General features: G+C 34.0%; 3 protein-coding genes across 5 annotated transcripts in view; 1 reads left to right on the forward strand and 2 right to left on the reverse strand.

Annotated features, from left to right (window-relative positions):
- LOC120418785 (tyrosine-protein phosphatase corkscrew-like) overlaps positions 1 to 4,258 on the forward strand; it is a 57,344-nt gene extending 53,086 nt beyond the window's left edge. For both annotated transcript variants that reach the window (XM_039581266.2, XM_039581274.2), the window contains one exon: positions 3,505 to 4,258. In XM_039581266.2, coding sequence (XP_039437200.1) covers positions 3,505 to 3,563 — 59 coding nt within the window. In that variant the 3' untranslated portion in view covers positions 3,564 to 4,258. The remainder of the gene's footprint in view (positions 1 to 3,504) is intronic.
- Positions 4,259 to 7,475: 3,217 nt separating this feature from the next.
- LOC120419387 (uncharacterized) lies at positions 7,476 to 8,015 on the reverse strand. The gene has a single exon (XM_039582062.1). The coding sequence runs from the start codon at positions 8,013 to 8,015 to the stop codon at positions 7,476 to 7,478; it is 540 nt and encodes a 179-aa protein (XP_039437996.1).
- Positions 8,016 to 12,022: 4,007 nt separating this feature from the next.
- The window catches only part of LOC120418797 (actin-binding Rho-activating protein), a 28,038-nt gene continuing 24,405 nt past the window's right edge, over positions 12,023 to 15,655 (reverse strand). For both annotated transcript variants that reach the window (XM_039581293.2, XM_039581304.2), the window contains exon 4: positions 12,023 to 13,302. In XM_039581293.2, the coding sequence (XP_039437227.1) occupies positions 13,078 to 13,302 (225 nt within the window). In that variant the 3' untranslated portion in view covers positions 12,023 to 13,077. The remainder of the gene's footprint in view (positions 13,303 to 15,655) is intronic.

Consider the following 15,655-nt stretch of genomic DNA (forward strand, 5'->3'; position numbering starts at 1 on the left):
GGCCAGGCCTCGGCGGTGGACGAGCGTCTCGATCTCCATCTTGATCTTGTCCTGCAACTTCCGCTTCTTCTTCTCCTTCTTCACTACTGGCGTCGACGTTGTGGCTGAATCTCCAAATTCAGCGCTGCTTCCGGGGGATGTTGCAGGAGCTTTTGAAGCACTTTTCGGCATTAGAGGAACACCAACAATCGAGCCTTGTGCCCGAATCAAACACGGAAATCGGCCAAGTCCGAAATCGCGATGCTTGGGGGGAAATTGTGTCCTCTAATCCGAATCGTCACTTCTCTTCTGGTCCCGCTTCTGGAACCTGCCACTTGTTCCTCTTCAAGAACCTTTTCCACTCAAGAACTTTCTGGACGCATCGCTTCTCACACTTTGCACTTTTTCACAAAGATGGCGTCCTCGTTCACTTTTCGCCAAGATGGCGGCTTTTTTCACTTGTTCGCGGCGTTCACTTTTTTCGCACTTTTCGCGAACTTGTCCATTTGCCGCGATAAAACGACCCTCCGCCTTTGTCCTTGGCACTGTCCCCGCGCTTCCGGTTCACCAGATCCGGCTCGTTTGGACCATGTCCGTTTTCGAGTTCAACTTGTGGACTGTATTTTTTGCACTATTTGGCGGACTTGGGGAACCACTTGGGAGGGTCGGATTATCGCAAGCAACACCGATTAAAACACTCGAGTTTCTCTACTACATCTATTTAGCAACTAATTTTAATGTAAATTGTTTGTTCCGAAAAACTCGCGATCCGCGGCGGCGACTTCCGTCCGATCACTTCGGCTGCTTGCGGCGAACTTGCTTGGTCCTCGACTCGACGCTTCCACCAACAATCGCGCAACTCGTCCGTTTTCGCGCCAAAAAAACTCTCCACAAGCGGGTGCGTTCGTTGCGTCGTTCTCTCCTTCTCTCTCGTTTGCGCTTCGTCGCTAACGACGCCGTGTTGCCACCTTCGTCGTTATCGATCGCAGTAGTCGGGGGGTGCGACACTGCTCAAACGAAAAATCTTCTTCGGACTGACAGGTTTCAGCCCGAACAACAGTAGTTGTTCGGTAACTGGGCGCTGTTGAACTGGGCTGCTTTTTAGCTGGGCGCTCGATAACTGGGCCGTAGCCCAGTTAAAAAGCAGACAAACGTCAAAAAACCAAAACAAACCGAAATGACCGAGGATGCAAAAATAATTTTCAATAAATACAAAAAAAAATCCAACTTTATTTAATTGCAAGTCACAATTAAAGAAATATGGAAAGCCAGCATTGTAAATTAATTTGAGTAACTTTTATTTGTATGTTTCATCAGGAAGATATTATTGCATCGGTGGTCCCCTCGTAATTTTTCGTTCAGCCCAGTTAGCGAGCAGCATTCGGTGACTGGTCTACGTTCTCAGCCCAGTTACCGACCAAGAACTGTATTTAAAAAAAAGAGATTTTTTGTTTAGGAGCTCATTTAAAGCAACTTTTGAACTACGGAAAAGTTTACTTGTATTGTTTTATGTTTGTCTTGTTTCAATTTTAGCCTTTTTTAATTTGCATTTATCTTGTTTAACTTATGTTTGTTTCTGATATTATTTGGTTGCTTCTACCACCTCCTATCATTACCTTTTGCTTTTTGCGTTTTTCATGTTTTACGGACTCTTTCCACACTACTGATCCCTGAAAAAAAATTAAGGACAATGGCAATGTATATATATAAACAAGTAAAACTTCAATCTTTCAATTTTCTAAAATTTTAGGAGTTCTTTTTTTCATTGCTTTTTTAGGAACAGAAATTGGTTGAAAAATGATTTTTGACGATTTTTTTGGATCATAGCCCGCCTAGAGGTTTGAATTACGGTGAATATTTAAATAAAATGAGTTCATTAGCTTTAACATTTTGTGCCTAATTCGCAGCGAGGAAACATTCGAGATCTAGAAGACAAAAGGTCGAATGTCAAAATGTTTGAAGTGGCAATATGTGTTCGTTTAACTTTCTTTTTGTGAAATCCGAAATGAAAATTTATTTGCAAATTGTTTGAGAAACTTGAAAACTGGACAAAATACAAAGTTGTGAGTTTCGTTCTCGTTTTTGCTGTAATAGAATACTAGCTTTTTTTCTATTCATTCATATAATTTATCATTGTTTCAGTAAATATTTCGTGAGTTTTAAAAATATTGCGAGCTTAAAAAAAGTGAGTTTTCTCATTCCTCCAAACATGGGAAGATTAAAAAAATGATAAAATGTCATTTGTATATTTTTTTTAAATTTTAATTCTTGTTTCGGATGTTTGTCTTTTCGACCTATTGTCAAACATTCATTTTAGACATTTAGCCAAATAACGCACAAAAATCCCAGATCTATCGATATTCAAAAAAAAGGTCCGGTACGCACCTCTAAAGAAAAGAGGTCATGAAACAGCCATACACATCAAATTTTGGATTGCCTCGATGCTAACCAAAAGTTTTTCTTAGGTTTGGCATAAAATGGCATACAAATCAAATCATGATAACTGAAAAACCAGCAACGATTGCCGAATCTTCAGCAAATGATCTGTCAAACTGACAAAATAATGTTACTGAATTTTCAGCAAAACTAACTGTCATTTCTTTTGCTGAAATTTCAGTTGCTTTGGCAACCGTTTTGCTGAAATTTCTGTCAATCATCTGTCAAAATTATAAATATCAATTAACTGAGAATTTGTTGATTAAAATTCAGTGAAACTTTACTGAATTTCAGCGAAAAAAAAATTTGGTGTGTACGAACAGCAGAACAAAAAAGAGGAAGCGATTACTTGGGGCTTTTCTTCACCCTCTTTGGCTTGCTTTCGCTACCGCTGTTGCCCATTTAAAATTATTCTTGACCGGTTCCTTACCAAGTGCGTACTCTACATAATCCTTTGCACTTGAAAAGTTAGTGTATTTATGATCAAACAATACTATCAACATATTTCAAGCGAAAATTACTTAGCTGTCATAATTGTTTGGTCTAGTATAGATTAAACCTAGAAATATTTTTCAATATTCTGAATCAAAATCTGACTAAAAATAATTGGAACAGGTTTTGTTTTGTTTTTTTTTTAAAGGTTCAATAAAAAAAATATATTTTTGCTTTTTGGATGTTTTTGAAAGCACCTTGAGTCACATTTTTTTTCTTGGTATAAACATTCCTATCCGGAAATCGTAAAAAAAAACTTGAACTTCTCATGTAAATAACATCTAAAACAGTGGCGCCACTGGCACCACGAGCGGGCTTGAGTCGAACTACGAAATTTTAGTTTTAATCCATCAGATGGCTCTGCTTCCCAGATTTGAGGCAGTTGGCTGTCTTGATTATGTAGCATCTTTGTTTGAAATGGATATGATATTTTTCATGTTTTTTTGTTAAATTTTTAGGTCTTCAAACATTTGTATGTTTAATGTTTTCGAAAGTTTTTTTTTTTTTGTAAAATTACATATATATTTCACCTAAATTTAAGCAAAATTTTCACAATGGTTAACAACATTTTTCCTTTCTTCTATCTCTCAACCTCAGTATATGAGAACATTCCCAAAGAATCGCGACCACCCCCGACGCCACCGCGGAAATCATGACAAATGGATTTTTAAACTGGTTGTGAACCACCATCGATGTCCAATCCAATCTGCCCTGTCTCTGTGTGGAGAGGGGTTGCACCACAAAAAAGTTGAAAAAAAAATCGCGCAGTGAGATCTAAAGAAAAAAAAACAGCCGGAACCCGGGTTCGAGAACATATATAAGCAAAGTGTGATTCATGGTAGGAAAGGTGAATTAATTAAGCGCATGTGACGAAGACGACGTGATGAAACAAGTAACATTCACAACAACAAAAAAACAACATAAATGGAGATAATAAAAAAAGAAGGTTAGGACGACTGCGAGAGAAGCAAACTGTTTTGTTATCTTACTTATAAAAAGAAAATGTTTTTCCCGTTTTGTTTTTTAAACATTCAAACCCACAAAATCAAACAAAGCATGCAAAATTGCAACGGAGAAAATGCAAGCAAAATACAACCAGTTAATAGATATTGCATATATATAATAATATACATTTACGAGATAGTTTAGCAGATAGAACTAGTTATTTTTTTGGGAAAATAAAACGAAAGCTCTTCCTACTCATCCCCGCCGTCATTTGAAACAATATATTAGAAGAGAAGTTACAAAAAAATCAACAAAAAAGATCGTCTATCGAAATACAATACAGAAAACATAAAAAGAAAAAAATATTAGCGTATCTAGTCTAACAAATTGTCGCGCAGTTTGAAAACACCCCGTGTTGGTTCGACATTACAATTACACGCTAATCTAGAAAAAAAAAAGTGGGGCCGACCGTAAGCTGCAAATGTGATGAAAACATATGAGAACAAAACAAGTGAAAGAAGTAAACAAAAAATGTGTGACAGTGCGAGAGCGAACTCAGAAACTCCCAAATTCTAAAAACAAAATTCTTGTTACTTTTTGTTTACAATTTTTGCTTCATTTTAAACGGTCATTTACTCGACATTAAGTAGTTTTGTTTAGTGTGTTTTTGAGAAATGGCGCTTGGAGCCGTTTCTATGTTGCACCCGCTACACTTTTTTTGTTTCTTCTTACTTTTCTGTTGAAAGAAAATTGAACAACAACAAAACGTTTGAGGGAAGATTCAGGAAAGGTTTTACGCGCCGAATGTTACTGTCATATTCTTTATGTTATAACTACGGAATCCACACCGACACTCTGAATGAATATATCATTACGTGCATCGTTTTTGGTTTCGTTTTATTATTTCGTATCACATTTTCCTTGTTTCTTTTCGTTGCAATTTTTTTTTCAAGAAATGCAGCTCAACAAAAAAAAACATTAAGAAAGAAAGATTTGAACGAAGAAAAGAAAAAATAGAGTAAACTATAACTCGAACCCCCCCTAATTAAACAAAAAGAAACTCGTTATCAATGTGCTGAATGTGTTAAAGTAGAGATTTTCAAATATTTCCCGCAGAAAAGAAAACAAAAAATTAACAAAGAGTAGGATATTGCATAAATCTAAAGCAAACACATAAATACAGAGTAAAGCATGTAACAATCGATAAAATAGTACCATCTATCATTATATTTTTGTACCGATAACAGAAAAAAAAGTCAAGGATGATAAACTTTACTCTAAAACGAACAAATTAACAAAAATTCACATAAAAAGTATGCATTTTTCCTTAGCAAAAAAGAATTGCATAGCCTACTTTACCATTGTTTCTTTTTGTTTGTTTTCTTTTGTCTTTTTTTATGACAGTTGAAAAAGAAATTATTTTTGTTTGTTTGGCTTAACAAACTTTACAGTAATTTTTTTAACGAGTCTCATGTCATAATTAGGCAGAAGAAATTATTGCTAAAACATAAATAAAATGAAAGTGATAAAAAACTCATTAAAAAAGAATGTCGAAATGCTAGTCTCTTAAATGAATTACAATGTTTTTGTTGGAATATCCGAAAGCCATACCTCTCTTCTTTATTGTTAAAAATCGTACGATTAAAAAAACACTCATTAATTAAAAGGTATTTGTTTACCAAAAAAGAGTAACTATCTATAATTTGTTCCAATAAGTTATAGAATTACTTAAACAAAAGCGAACAACTTATTTTCATCACTGCGTGTACAACAAAGACGTTCACACCAATTTCTCATTACTGAATTCAGTTAAATTTATCGAAGTCTGCACTACTAAATTTTTTGTAATTTTTGTAATTTTTGTAATTTTTGTAATTTTTGTAATTTTTGTAATTTTTGTAATTTTTGTAATTTTTGTAATTTTTGTAATTTTTGTAATTTTTGTAATTTTTGTAATTTTTGTATTTTTTGTAATTTTTGTATTTTTTGTAATTTTTGTAATTTTTGTAATTTTTGTAATTTTTGTAATGTTTGTAATTTTTGTAATTTTTGTAATTTTTGTAATTTTTGTAATTTCTGTAATTTTTTGTAATTTTTGTAATTTTTGTAATTTTTGTAATTTTTGTAATTTTTGTAATTTTTGTAATTTTTGTAATTTTTGTAATTTTTGTAATTTTTGTAATTTTTGTAATTTTTGTAATTTTTGTAATTTTTGTAATTTTTGTAATTTTTGTAATTTTTGTAATTTTTGTAATTTTTTGTAATTTTTGTAATTTTTGTAATTTTTGTAATTTTTGTAATTTTTGTAATTTTTGTAATTTTTGTAATTTTTGTAATTTTTGCAATTTTTGTAATTTTTGTAATTTTTGTAATTTTTGTAATTTTTGTAATTTTTGTAATTTTTATTCATTTTAATCATTTCTCGACTTTTTTGATTAGGTCCTATAAACATATGAAAGACAATAGCTTATAGGACCTTTAAAAAAAACTCTGGATTTTGATCATTTTGGCCATTTTGATCATTTTGATCATTTTGATCATTTTGATCATTTTGCTCATTTTGATCATTTTGACAATTTTGATCATTTTGATCGTTTTGATCGTTTTGATCGTTTTGATCGTTTTGATCGTTTTGATCGTTTTGATCGTTTTAATCGTTTTGATCGTTTTGATCATTTTGATCATTTTGATATTTTTTGTAATTTGGTTATTTTTGCCATCTTGATCATTTTGATCAATTTGATCATTTATTGGCATTTTGTTCTTTTTTCCATTTTGGTTATTTTGTTGTGGTTTGGTTGAGCGTTTTAGCAGAATACATTACTATGAATACAAAGAGACGAGTTGTTCCTTTTAATTCCGCTATATATTTTTAATATCTTGACAGATACGTATTTCGTCTACTACTTGCAGACTTCATCAGTGTTCTGTTCTCGACTCGATATAGCGGAATTAAAAAGAACAACTCGTCTCTTTGTATTCTTAGTTATTTTGTTATTTTGGTAATTTTGGTAATTAGTTTTTTTGGCAATTTTTTTTTAAATTTCGGTAATTAAAAAAAATAGTTTTTTTTTAAATTTTTTACTTTTTTGAATTTTTTGCATTTTTTATTATTTTTGTATTTTTATAATTCTTGTAATTTTTGTAATAATTAATTGCAAGCGAGATTTCAAGTCATGATTGTTTGAAAAATAAGGGTTTTGCGAAATTGAACGTTTTTGTTGACCATTCTTTTCCGGATAGGACCACTCTAATCTCTAATTATTTTTATTGTTACTTTTTTTCGAAACAGTCCTGACGTTCGTCTCAGTACACTGACCCCGCTGGTTTGACACCAACTGTTGTCAAACGAACGGGATCACTTTTCAGTTTGACACCCTCTTTACACAGAGCTTACGCTTACTACCACAAGTTTTGTTTGATAGTATGTGTGAGTCCCGTGTAAAAAGTGACAGTTCGTCACTTTTTAGTGTGACTTTGTCAAACCAACAGGGTACAAACTAAAAAAGTGTCAAACGGAAAAGTGACCAAATGCCGGGGGTTGAGTGTAGTAATCTATACAAATTAAAATTTTCTATTCATTAGTTTATCCTTTTTTTAATTGATAATTTTATTGAGTTATTTTAAGGAAACGTTTCCTGGTCACAGCTTTGAATTGTCCACATAAATGAGCTGTCTTCGATGTCGGCATGCGTCCTCCAGGTAAAAACTCGCTCGTGCGCCGCACACAGGTACTCGTTGTAGTACGTGTTCCGGATGAGAAACCTCTTCGGTCCATTTCCAACCTTTTCACCATCCAACTCCGTAATGTCCCAATGACCCTGCCGAACGGTGGCTCCATTTGCCCAGGTAAACACCTGCCTCAAGTCCTCACTGTACTCGTACTGCTCGCTGGCCGCGTACAGATCCTGGTACGGTTCCAGGTGCTGAATCCGGAACCACCCTCCTTCGCCATCCCCGTCCGGTAGAACGTTCCACAGGTCCAGCGCCCCACCGAGGGTTACGTGCGTACGAAGGTCATCGAAGCTGTCGTCCAACTCGAGGTACGATCCGGTCGCGTGGCTTTTGATGGTGACGCAGTCCGTCGGAACGGTGCCGACGACGACGCGTGGTACAATTAACACCGGGAAAACCCAAGTTCTGAGTAGCGCGTTGGCAAACATGGCACCAGAGAGGGATGTCGCCGAAAGACTAATGGTTTCGATTCCAGAAAGTATTCGTTTTATACGCGTGCTCCCTCTTTTAATTAGCGAGCTGTAGCCATGTGCGTTGAAGATGGACTCAATTAGAGATCGACTGAGACCGTGAGTTGATGGAACCTTCTATAAGTGGTCATTCTTTGAAATTACTTAAAACATCGTTGAGCACATTAATGCAAAAAAATGAAAAACATTAAATATTGAATCTAGTACTCCATTCTAATGTTCATTACAATCGTTGGACTTAAAATAGTATTTTATGCCACAAGTTGCAAAAAGAAGAAGATTTTTTCAGTACGAGTCGTACATTTATCCAACGAGGTTCACCGAGTTGCATAAATACGACAAGTGCTGAAAAAATCAAGTTTTGCAACGAGTTCCATACAACATTTTTTGCAATTCCGAAAACACCTTTTGAATGAAATTATAAGTCAAATGTCCATATATTTGGTCAATCCACCGTTTAAATAATGTTAAAAAGTAGTACTTACAAAACAAGTGCTGAAAAGTTCTACTTTTCAGCATCCATATCAGTGCTGAAAAGTAGAACTTTTCAGCATTTGTTTGAGATGTGTTTCTCTTCGATTCTGTTATTTTTAGAAGAGAAATTAAAAAAATATAATCTTTATTTATTTATTTTATTTTATAAGGCAAATAAGACAAATTTTATTTAAAGCTTTTGTCTACTAAATTTTAAATTTTATAACGTGAAGATCAATTGAAAGCTCGACTGCATGTTAAAAAATCATACAATTTCAAGTAAATGTATATTTTTATAATTTTAAATACTTTAAAAACGTACAAGAAATCAGAAAATGATGTCTGGTATTTTTTTAACTAAATTGTTTGAACAGTGAGTAAATGAATCCATACTCGACACTTATAAATTTCATTTAAACTTGCCTTTGTGACCAGTTTGAGAGAGTGTGGTTTGAAACAAAGTTGAAATGAATTAAAAACATACAGAAATTATGTTTTCATGAAAAATAAATTATCTGAAGCATGCCATACTGGCTTTTCAGGTTTTCTTTAAAAATTTAAAATCGTGTGTATTTTGACAACTTTTTTTCAAATATTTGGAGCAAATTTTTAATTTTAATTTTTGTATTTTTTTATCCGGCCGAAACTTTTTTGGTGCCTTCGCACAGTGGTTCAAAAGGCTGTTTTGACGAACTTAGTTGATTAGAGCAAAAAGTAAGCATTTTCGTGCTTTGACATGTTTTACAACTTTGTTCAGCGTTGTCATGGCTTGGTCATGGCCTACTTTTGATGATATTTGTTTTTCAAAATACTCATCACAGTAGGCTACGGAATTTCTAACTTTTGACTGTTAAGAGATAGAGCTTTGGTGTCTTCGGCAAAGTTGTAGGGCTGAAAATTTCCACAAACTTTGTCGAAGACGCCAAAGCTCTATCTTTGCGTTGAATACCAGTTTTGGAACCTTTTTCATAAATCCCTGCCAAAAACCAGTTTTTTGACTAAAACTATGTTGAACTTTGATTTTAGACGATTACAATGTTTAAAAGAGTTGTCAGTAATATCAAAACAAACAACTTTGTTGAAGACACCAAATTGATAGGAGCTATGTGTGATGAGTTATAGCAAGATTTGGTGATAATTTAGCTAGTTTTCGAGATCGGTATACAAAGCCTCGGGCAAATTTGGGCAAAAACCCATACAATAGGCTTCAAGTATGACTATTCCACTACAAAATGTCGGGTGAATCATTCGTCCGAAGGTTTACGGTCATAGATTTCCGAGCATTTTAATTTATTTTATTTTTGATGACTATTTAAATGCATTTAGGACACTTTTAAGGCACATAAGCCATTTTTGCGATTTATTCGGACACACGAGGCGTGTAGGCCAGACTCTCGTGAAAATTTTGATGTATTGGAAGTCTATCTTTGGAACCTATTGGCTAATAAATAATATGAATGTTTGAAATAATTTACTGTCTTTGCAACACCAACGTTATGACATTGTCTAGATGTCTAGATTCGCCGATTAACTCTCTATCTTTTGGAAGGATTTTTTTTTCAAAGATATTCACAAAAATACACTGGATAGCCTCAAAAATAGACTTCCAATACATCAAAATTTTGGAATAGTTTGGGAATAGTCATACTTGAAGCCCATTGTATGGGTTTTTGCCCGAATTTGCCCGAGGCTTTGTATACCGATCTCGAAAACTAGCTAAATTATCACCAAATCTTGCTATAACTCATCACACATAGCTCCTATCAATTTGGTGTCTTCGACAAAGATTTTTGTTTTGATATTACTGACAACTCTTCTGAACATTGAAATCGTCTAAAATCAAAGTTCAACATAGTTTTAGTCAAAAAACTGGTTTTTGGCAGGGATTTATGGAAAAGGTTCCAAAACTGGTATTCAACGCAAAGATAGAGCTTTGGCGTCTTCGACAAAGTTTGTGGAAATTTTCAGCCCTACAACTTTGCCCAAGACACCAAAGCTCTATCTCTTAACAGTCAAAAGTTAGAAATTCCATAGCCTACTGTGATGAGTATTTTGAAAAACAAATTTCATCAAAAGTAGGCCATGACAACGCTGAACAAAGTTGTAGAACATATCAAAGCACGAAAATGCTTACTTTTTGCTCTAATCAACTAAGTTCGTCAAAACAGCCTTTTGAACCACTGTGCTTCGGTATGCCCAAATAAGCCATTTTGCATCATTAGTACAACCATATAATTTTCCATTCAAATTTGGCAGTTGTCCATACAAAAATGATATGTGAAAATTCAAAAATCTGTATCTTTTGAAGGAATTTTTTGATCGATTTGGTGTCTTGGGCAAATTTGTAGGTATGGATATGGACTACACTGAAAAAAAATGATACACGGTAAAAAATTTTGGCGATTTTTAATGTCACTTTTTGTCACTAAAACTTGATTTGCAAAAAAACACTACCTTAATTTTTAATTTTTTCATTTTCAGATATGTTTTGGAGGACATCAAATGCCAACTTTTTAGAAATTTCCAAAAAGGGCAAAAAATCTTTGACCGAGTTTGATTTTTTGAATCAATACAGATTTTTTCAAAAAATCGAAATATTGGTCGCAAAAATTTTTTGACTTCCTTTTCGATGTAAAAAAAAATTTGCTTACAAAAAGTACTTAAGTGATATTTATATAAAGTGCATCGTTTTCAAGTTATAGCCATTTTTAGGTAACTTTTTTCAAAACAGTCGCATTCATTCATTTTTTGAAATTAGTGTCCATGTTTGCCCCCTTTTGAAAAAAAATATTTTTAAAATTCTCTATATTTGAATATTTTTTTTTAACTTTGTTGATACGACCCTTAGTTGCCGAGATATTGCCATGCAAAGGTTTAAAAACAGGAAAATTGATGTTTTTTAAGTCTCGTCCAAAAAATCCACCATTTTCCAACGTCGATATCTCAGCAACTAAAGGTTCGATTTACAATGTTAAAATATTAAACATTCGTGAAATTTTTCGATCTTTTCGAAAACAATATTTTCAAAATTTTAAATCAAGACTAAGGTTTCAAATGGGCGTTATATTGAATGTTTGACTTTTACCTCATTGCCAGAGTAAATTTTCAAAACAATCTATGAGTCATAGATTTCCTATGCAGATAGGACCTTTTGAAAATTTATTCTAGATTGGTTCGACAGAGTCAAACTCAAAAGTGACGAACTGTTACTTTTTACATGAACCTCACACTTACTATCAAACCAAAATTTTGGTACTGTGTGTATGAGCTCTTTGTGAAGAGGGTGTCACACTAAAAAGTGACCCCGTTTGTTTGACAACAATTGACTTCAATCTCTGGGTTTCAGTGTAGTAGTGACAACCACCTCATAAGAAGTTTGGTTATTTTCGCCTATGCGACCGACATCGACCTGACATATAGGTTTATTTTTGGCAAACTGATATTGTTGAGGAATTTCTTTCAGCTAAAAGAATTGAAACTTTACACCAATCTTCCTGATGGTAATGTAAACAGTAGTTTTTTTATTCTCCTTTATTTTATCTCTACTTAATGAGCTAATTACAGTACCATATCGTTTGCTTTTCTCGCTACATAAACAAAGAATTTCCTATACACAAACAGAAATCACGCATGCACGCACGCACGCACAAATCAGTCAATAGGGTAACATTAAGATGTTGGCTGGCTGGCTATTGTTTCTTCCGATGCTCTTTCCCAAACCACTGGCTTACTTGGATAAAGTTTGAAATTCCCACGACTTGGCGTGTTTTGTTTTGTTTACTTCCCGAAGATGTTTGCTTTGTGCGTGTGTTCATCTTCGGTCTTGCGATTTTGCGTGTTTTCTGTTTCGTCTTGTACAAGAGCATTTTAATACTGTGACTACCGCGCAGCTACACAGAAGAAAGGAAAAGTGGAGTTTGCTTCCGAATGGGAAGTGAAAAGAAAGAAAGATGAGGAAAAACTGAATAACAACTAAATATTGCACAACAAATATTTGATCGAACGAAAGATAAGTGGAAAGGAAAAGGAAAAGAAAGGGATAGAAGAAAAAGCCTTACTAGATAATAAATTATCAAGGTATGTTTGTAAGAGTCAGTTTAGTAGACTTATGGACTATTTTTGGTTCTGTTTGTTTTAGTATATTCGCCTAACACTACCGATACGAATCATTCACACCACAACTGTTTCATTTCATCACGTGGAATAAACAAACAATGCATTCTGCCGTCGCCATTTTGACAGTTTTTTGCTCTCAGTTTGATTAGTATACAGTGTCACTGCGAAATTTTGCCCCAACGAAATGTCAAACGTTAAACAGCAGAAACAAATATCATATGTCTTTCAATTTGATCCAATTGGTAGGAAATTCACACTCTCTCTCTCAATCACACTCACAGGGATCGCGTTTGATACGAACAAAACATCTTCTAAAATATACAAATTACGCTTTTCGGTACCAAATTCAAGTCACGCGCGCGTTCGAACACACTCTCGCTCACTCGTTCCCGCAATTGACAGCTGGTCACTGTCACTTTGCGCCCCCGCTCTACTTCAACATGTTGGTGGGCTGCGGGTTCGGACTGAGACTCCGGCGGATTTCGGTCTGCTTGCCGACCATGATCTCGCGGATTTCCCGGATCGGTTTCAGCAGCAGGATGGGCACGTTGTCGTCGCGGCGCTGGAACAGCACCTCGCCCTCGAACGCGATCAGTTCGTGCTTGCGGGCGCGCAGCAGCAGCCCGACCAGCTTGTCGTTGATGTGGGTGTAGATCTGGGTTGAAATGGGGGAGAAATTGATTAATTTATTGGAAATTAATTCAATTGTGATGTTAATTTTTTCTTTGGGTGTCGAGATTTTGTTTCCTTTTAATTTTCTTTGAACTTCTAGAAAATATTGTTGAAGTTCAGTAAAATTTCGTAAACGTGTAATGTCTATCAGTTTTAAAGTGTCAAACATCAAAATGTTTGCGCTATTCTCGGTATGTCGCGTAACTCTGCACTCTTATTGAAAACACTCAGTTTGTATCAAAACAAAACTGAGAAAGTTCGGTATTGTTGTTTACAAACCCAAGCAGTGACATAACTAAATTTTTTAGCACCCTCAGTAAACGTCAAACCAGAACAAAAGTTCTGTCGGATCATTGTAGAACTCTTCTGGAAAAAAAACTAGCAACAGCTTTCTGGTTTGACGTTTACTTATGATGCGGAAAAGTGAGGTTAGAATGTTCAATCGAGGGGAAATCTTGTAGTAAAAAATTAAACTATTTTTATAAATACATATTTTTTCTAAAATGTATACAAATTTAGGAAGAATTGTGAAATATTTGTTCCAGATGTGATTTTAGATGAAGTAAAAATAAATATAAATATTTTTTTCAAATGCAGAAAAATCTAGCAATAATGTTGAAACATTTGGGATCCCCTCGGTCAATTCCCGAATGTTTCGAACGACCGTGTGAAGATGTCAGAAAATCCAGCAGTCAACTAAATCCACAATATTTATTTTCTTAGAGCCAGATTTTCGCTAGGGGGCACGCTGCTCGCATCGATGAGCTCCGATTTTGATAAAACTTTCAGCGTTTGTTGGTCTACATAAAAGATGAACTCATGCCAAATATGAGCCCTCTACGATGCGGGGAAGTGAGGTAAAATATCAATTCAAAATTTTACAAAAATGTTCAAAAAAAATAGGCCAAATTTTTAAAATGCTCATAACTCAAGTTTGGCAATACGTAAACCTGCTCGCTTGGTTTCATTCGAAAGGTTTTCACATGCACTACAATTTCGACTTTGAATTACATCTGTCGGATACTTACTTTCAGATATATTTACTGATTACTGAAAAGTCGTGATTTTTTTTAAATTGTCGTATCTTTCTCAAAAACGTAGATACCACCATACCCTATGTGGCGAAATTGAGGCATGGTTTGTACTCTAAGTCTACAATAATAACTTTTTGGTACCTCCGATTGTGGTGAAAAAATCAATAATTCTTTGAAAATCTTTTTTTTTAAATAAATGTTACAATTCCATCAAACCCAAAACAACGTTTCGATATGAAATTGTTCTTGTTGAGTCTCAATTTCATCACTGAATATGTTTTATACGTTGGAGATGTTAAATATGGCATATTTTGATACAAGACTTTGCACAAAACATCAGTTTTCATTCAAAAAACTATCATTTTAGGACAGGGGTGCTCAAAGTGTTTTGATGCCGGGCCAAATTTGAAGCTCAAATGGGCTTGCGGGCCAAACGTATAAAATTGGTTATTGAAAAAATGAAATTACGATATTATAATTTAAATTCTAAAAATTCATCCATCACTTGATTTTTTTTCGGAATTTTTGTATTTTTTTTGGAAAATTTTGGTATTTAAAAATAATAGAAAACAGAAAATGAAAGTTGTCAATCAGTTTTGCTGATTTTATTGTTTTAAGTATTTGAAATAAGGTATTTAGTTAAATGTTCTTGTGTTTTCATTTAAATTTTAGAGTTTTTTTTATATTTTGAAAATGGTGACATGAATTCTGAACAATTTATGTAAATGGCGTAACTTTATCTTTCAATCAATTGTTACGTTTTGGACGTAATATTCCAACATGGCTATGGTCGAGGGGAGGCAAAAAAAGATATATAAAAAGTGAAATTACAAGTCAGAATTTAAAAATTTCAATGAAAAAATGGTTAGAAAATGTATTGTACACGCGTTCAGTTGATTTGCAATCATTCTTTTCAAAAATGTCTCAAAAATCTCTTTTCGAACGCATTGCTTTGAAAACTTCAGCAGCAGTGAATTTTTTACCTGTTAATTGCCCAACACTAAATAATTCCAACATGTACTGCTTTATATTGGGGTTAAGGCGTTGAGTTTTCCGATTACTAATACACCAACCTTTGCTATAATATAAAATACTGGATTCATTAAAACTTGTGTTGTCACCGGTTTCTCTTGATTTTGTCAATGCTAATGGTTGATTTTCAACAAAAATGTCTGCTGAAAGTTTATAACCTCATCCTGCATCGGATATAAACGTTTAGATAGTTTGATTTTTTGTTATTTTATCTGTTTTTTTTTGGCGTTCATTTTGTGATCATCTTTGCGAGCCGTTTTTTCATAATGA

Source organism: Culex pipiens, chromosome 3 (assembly GCF_016801865.2).
Source record: "Culex pipiens pallens isolate TS chromosome 3, TS_CPP_V2, whole genome shotgun sequence".
Classification (NCBI taxonomy): Eukaryota; Metazoa; Arthropoda; class Insecta; order Diptera; family Culicidae; genus Culex; species Culex pipiens.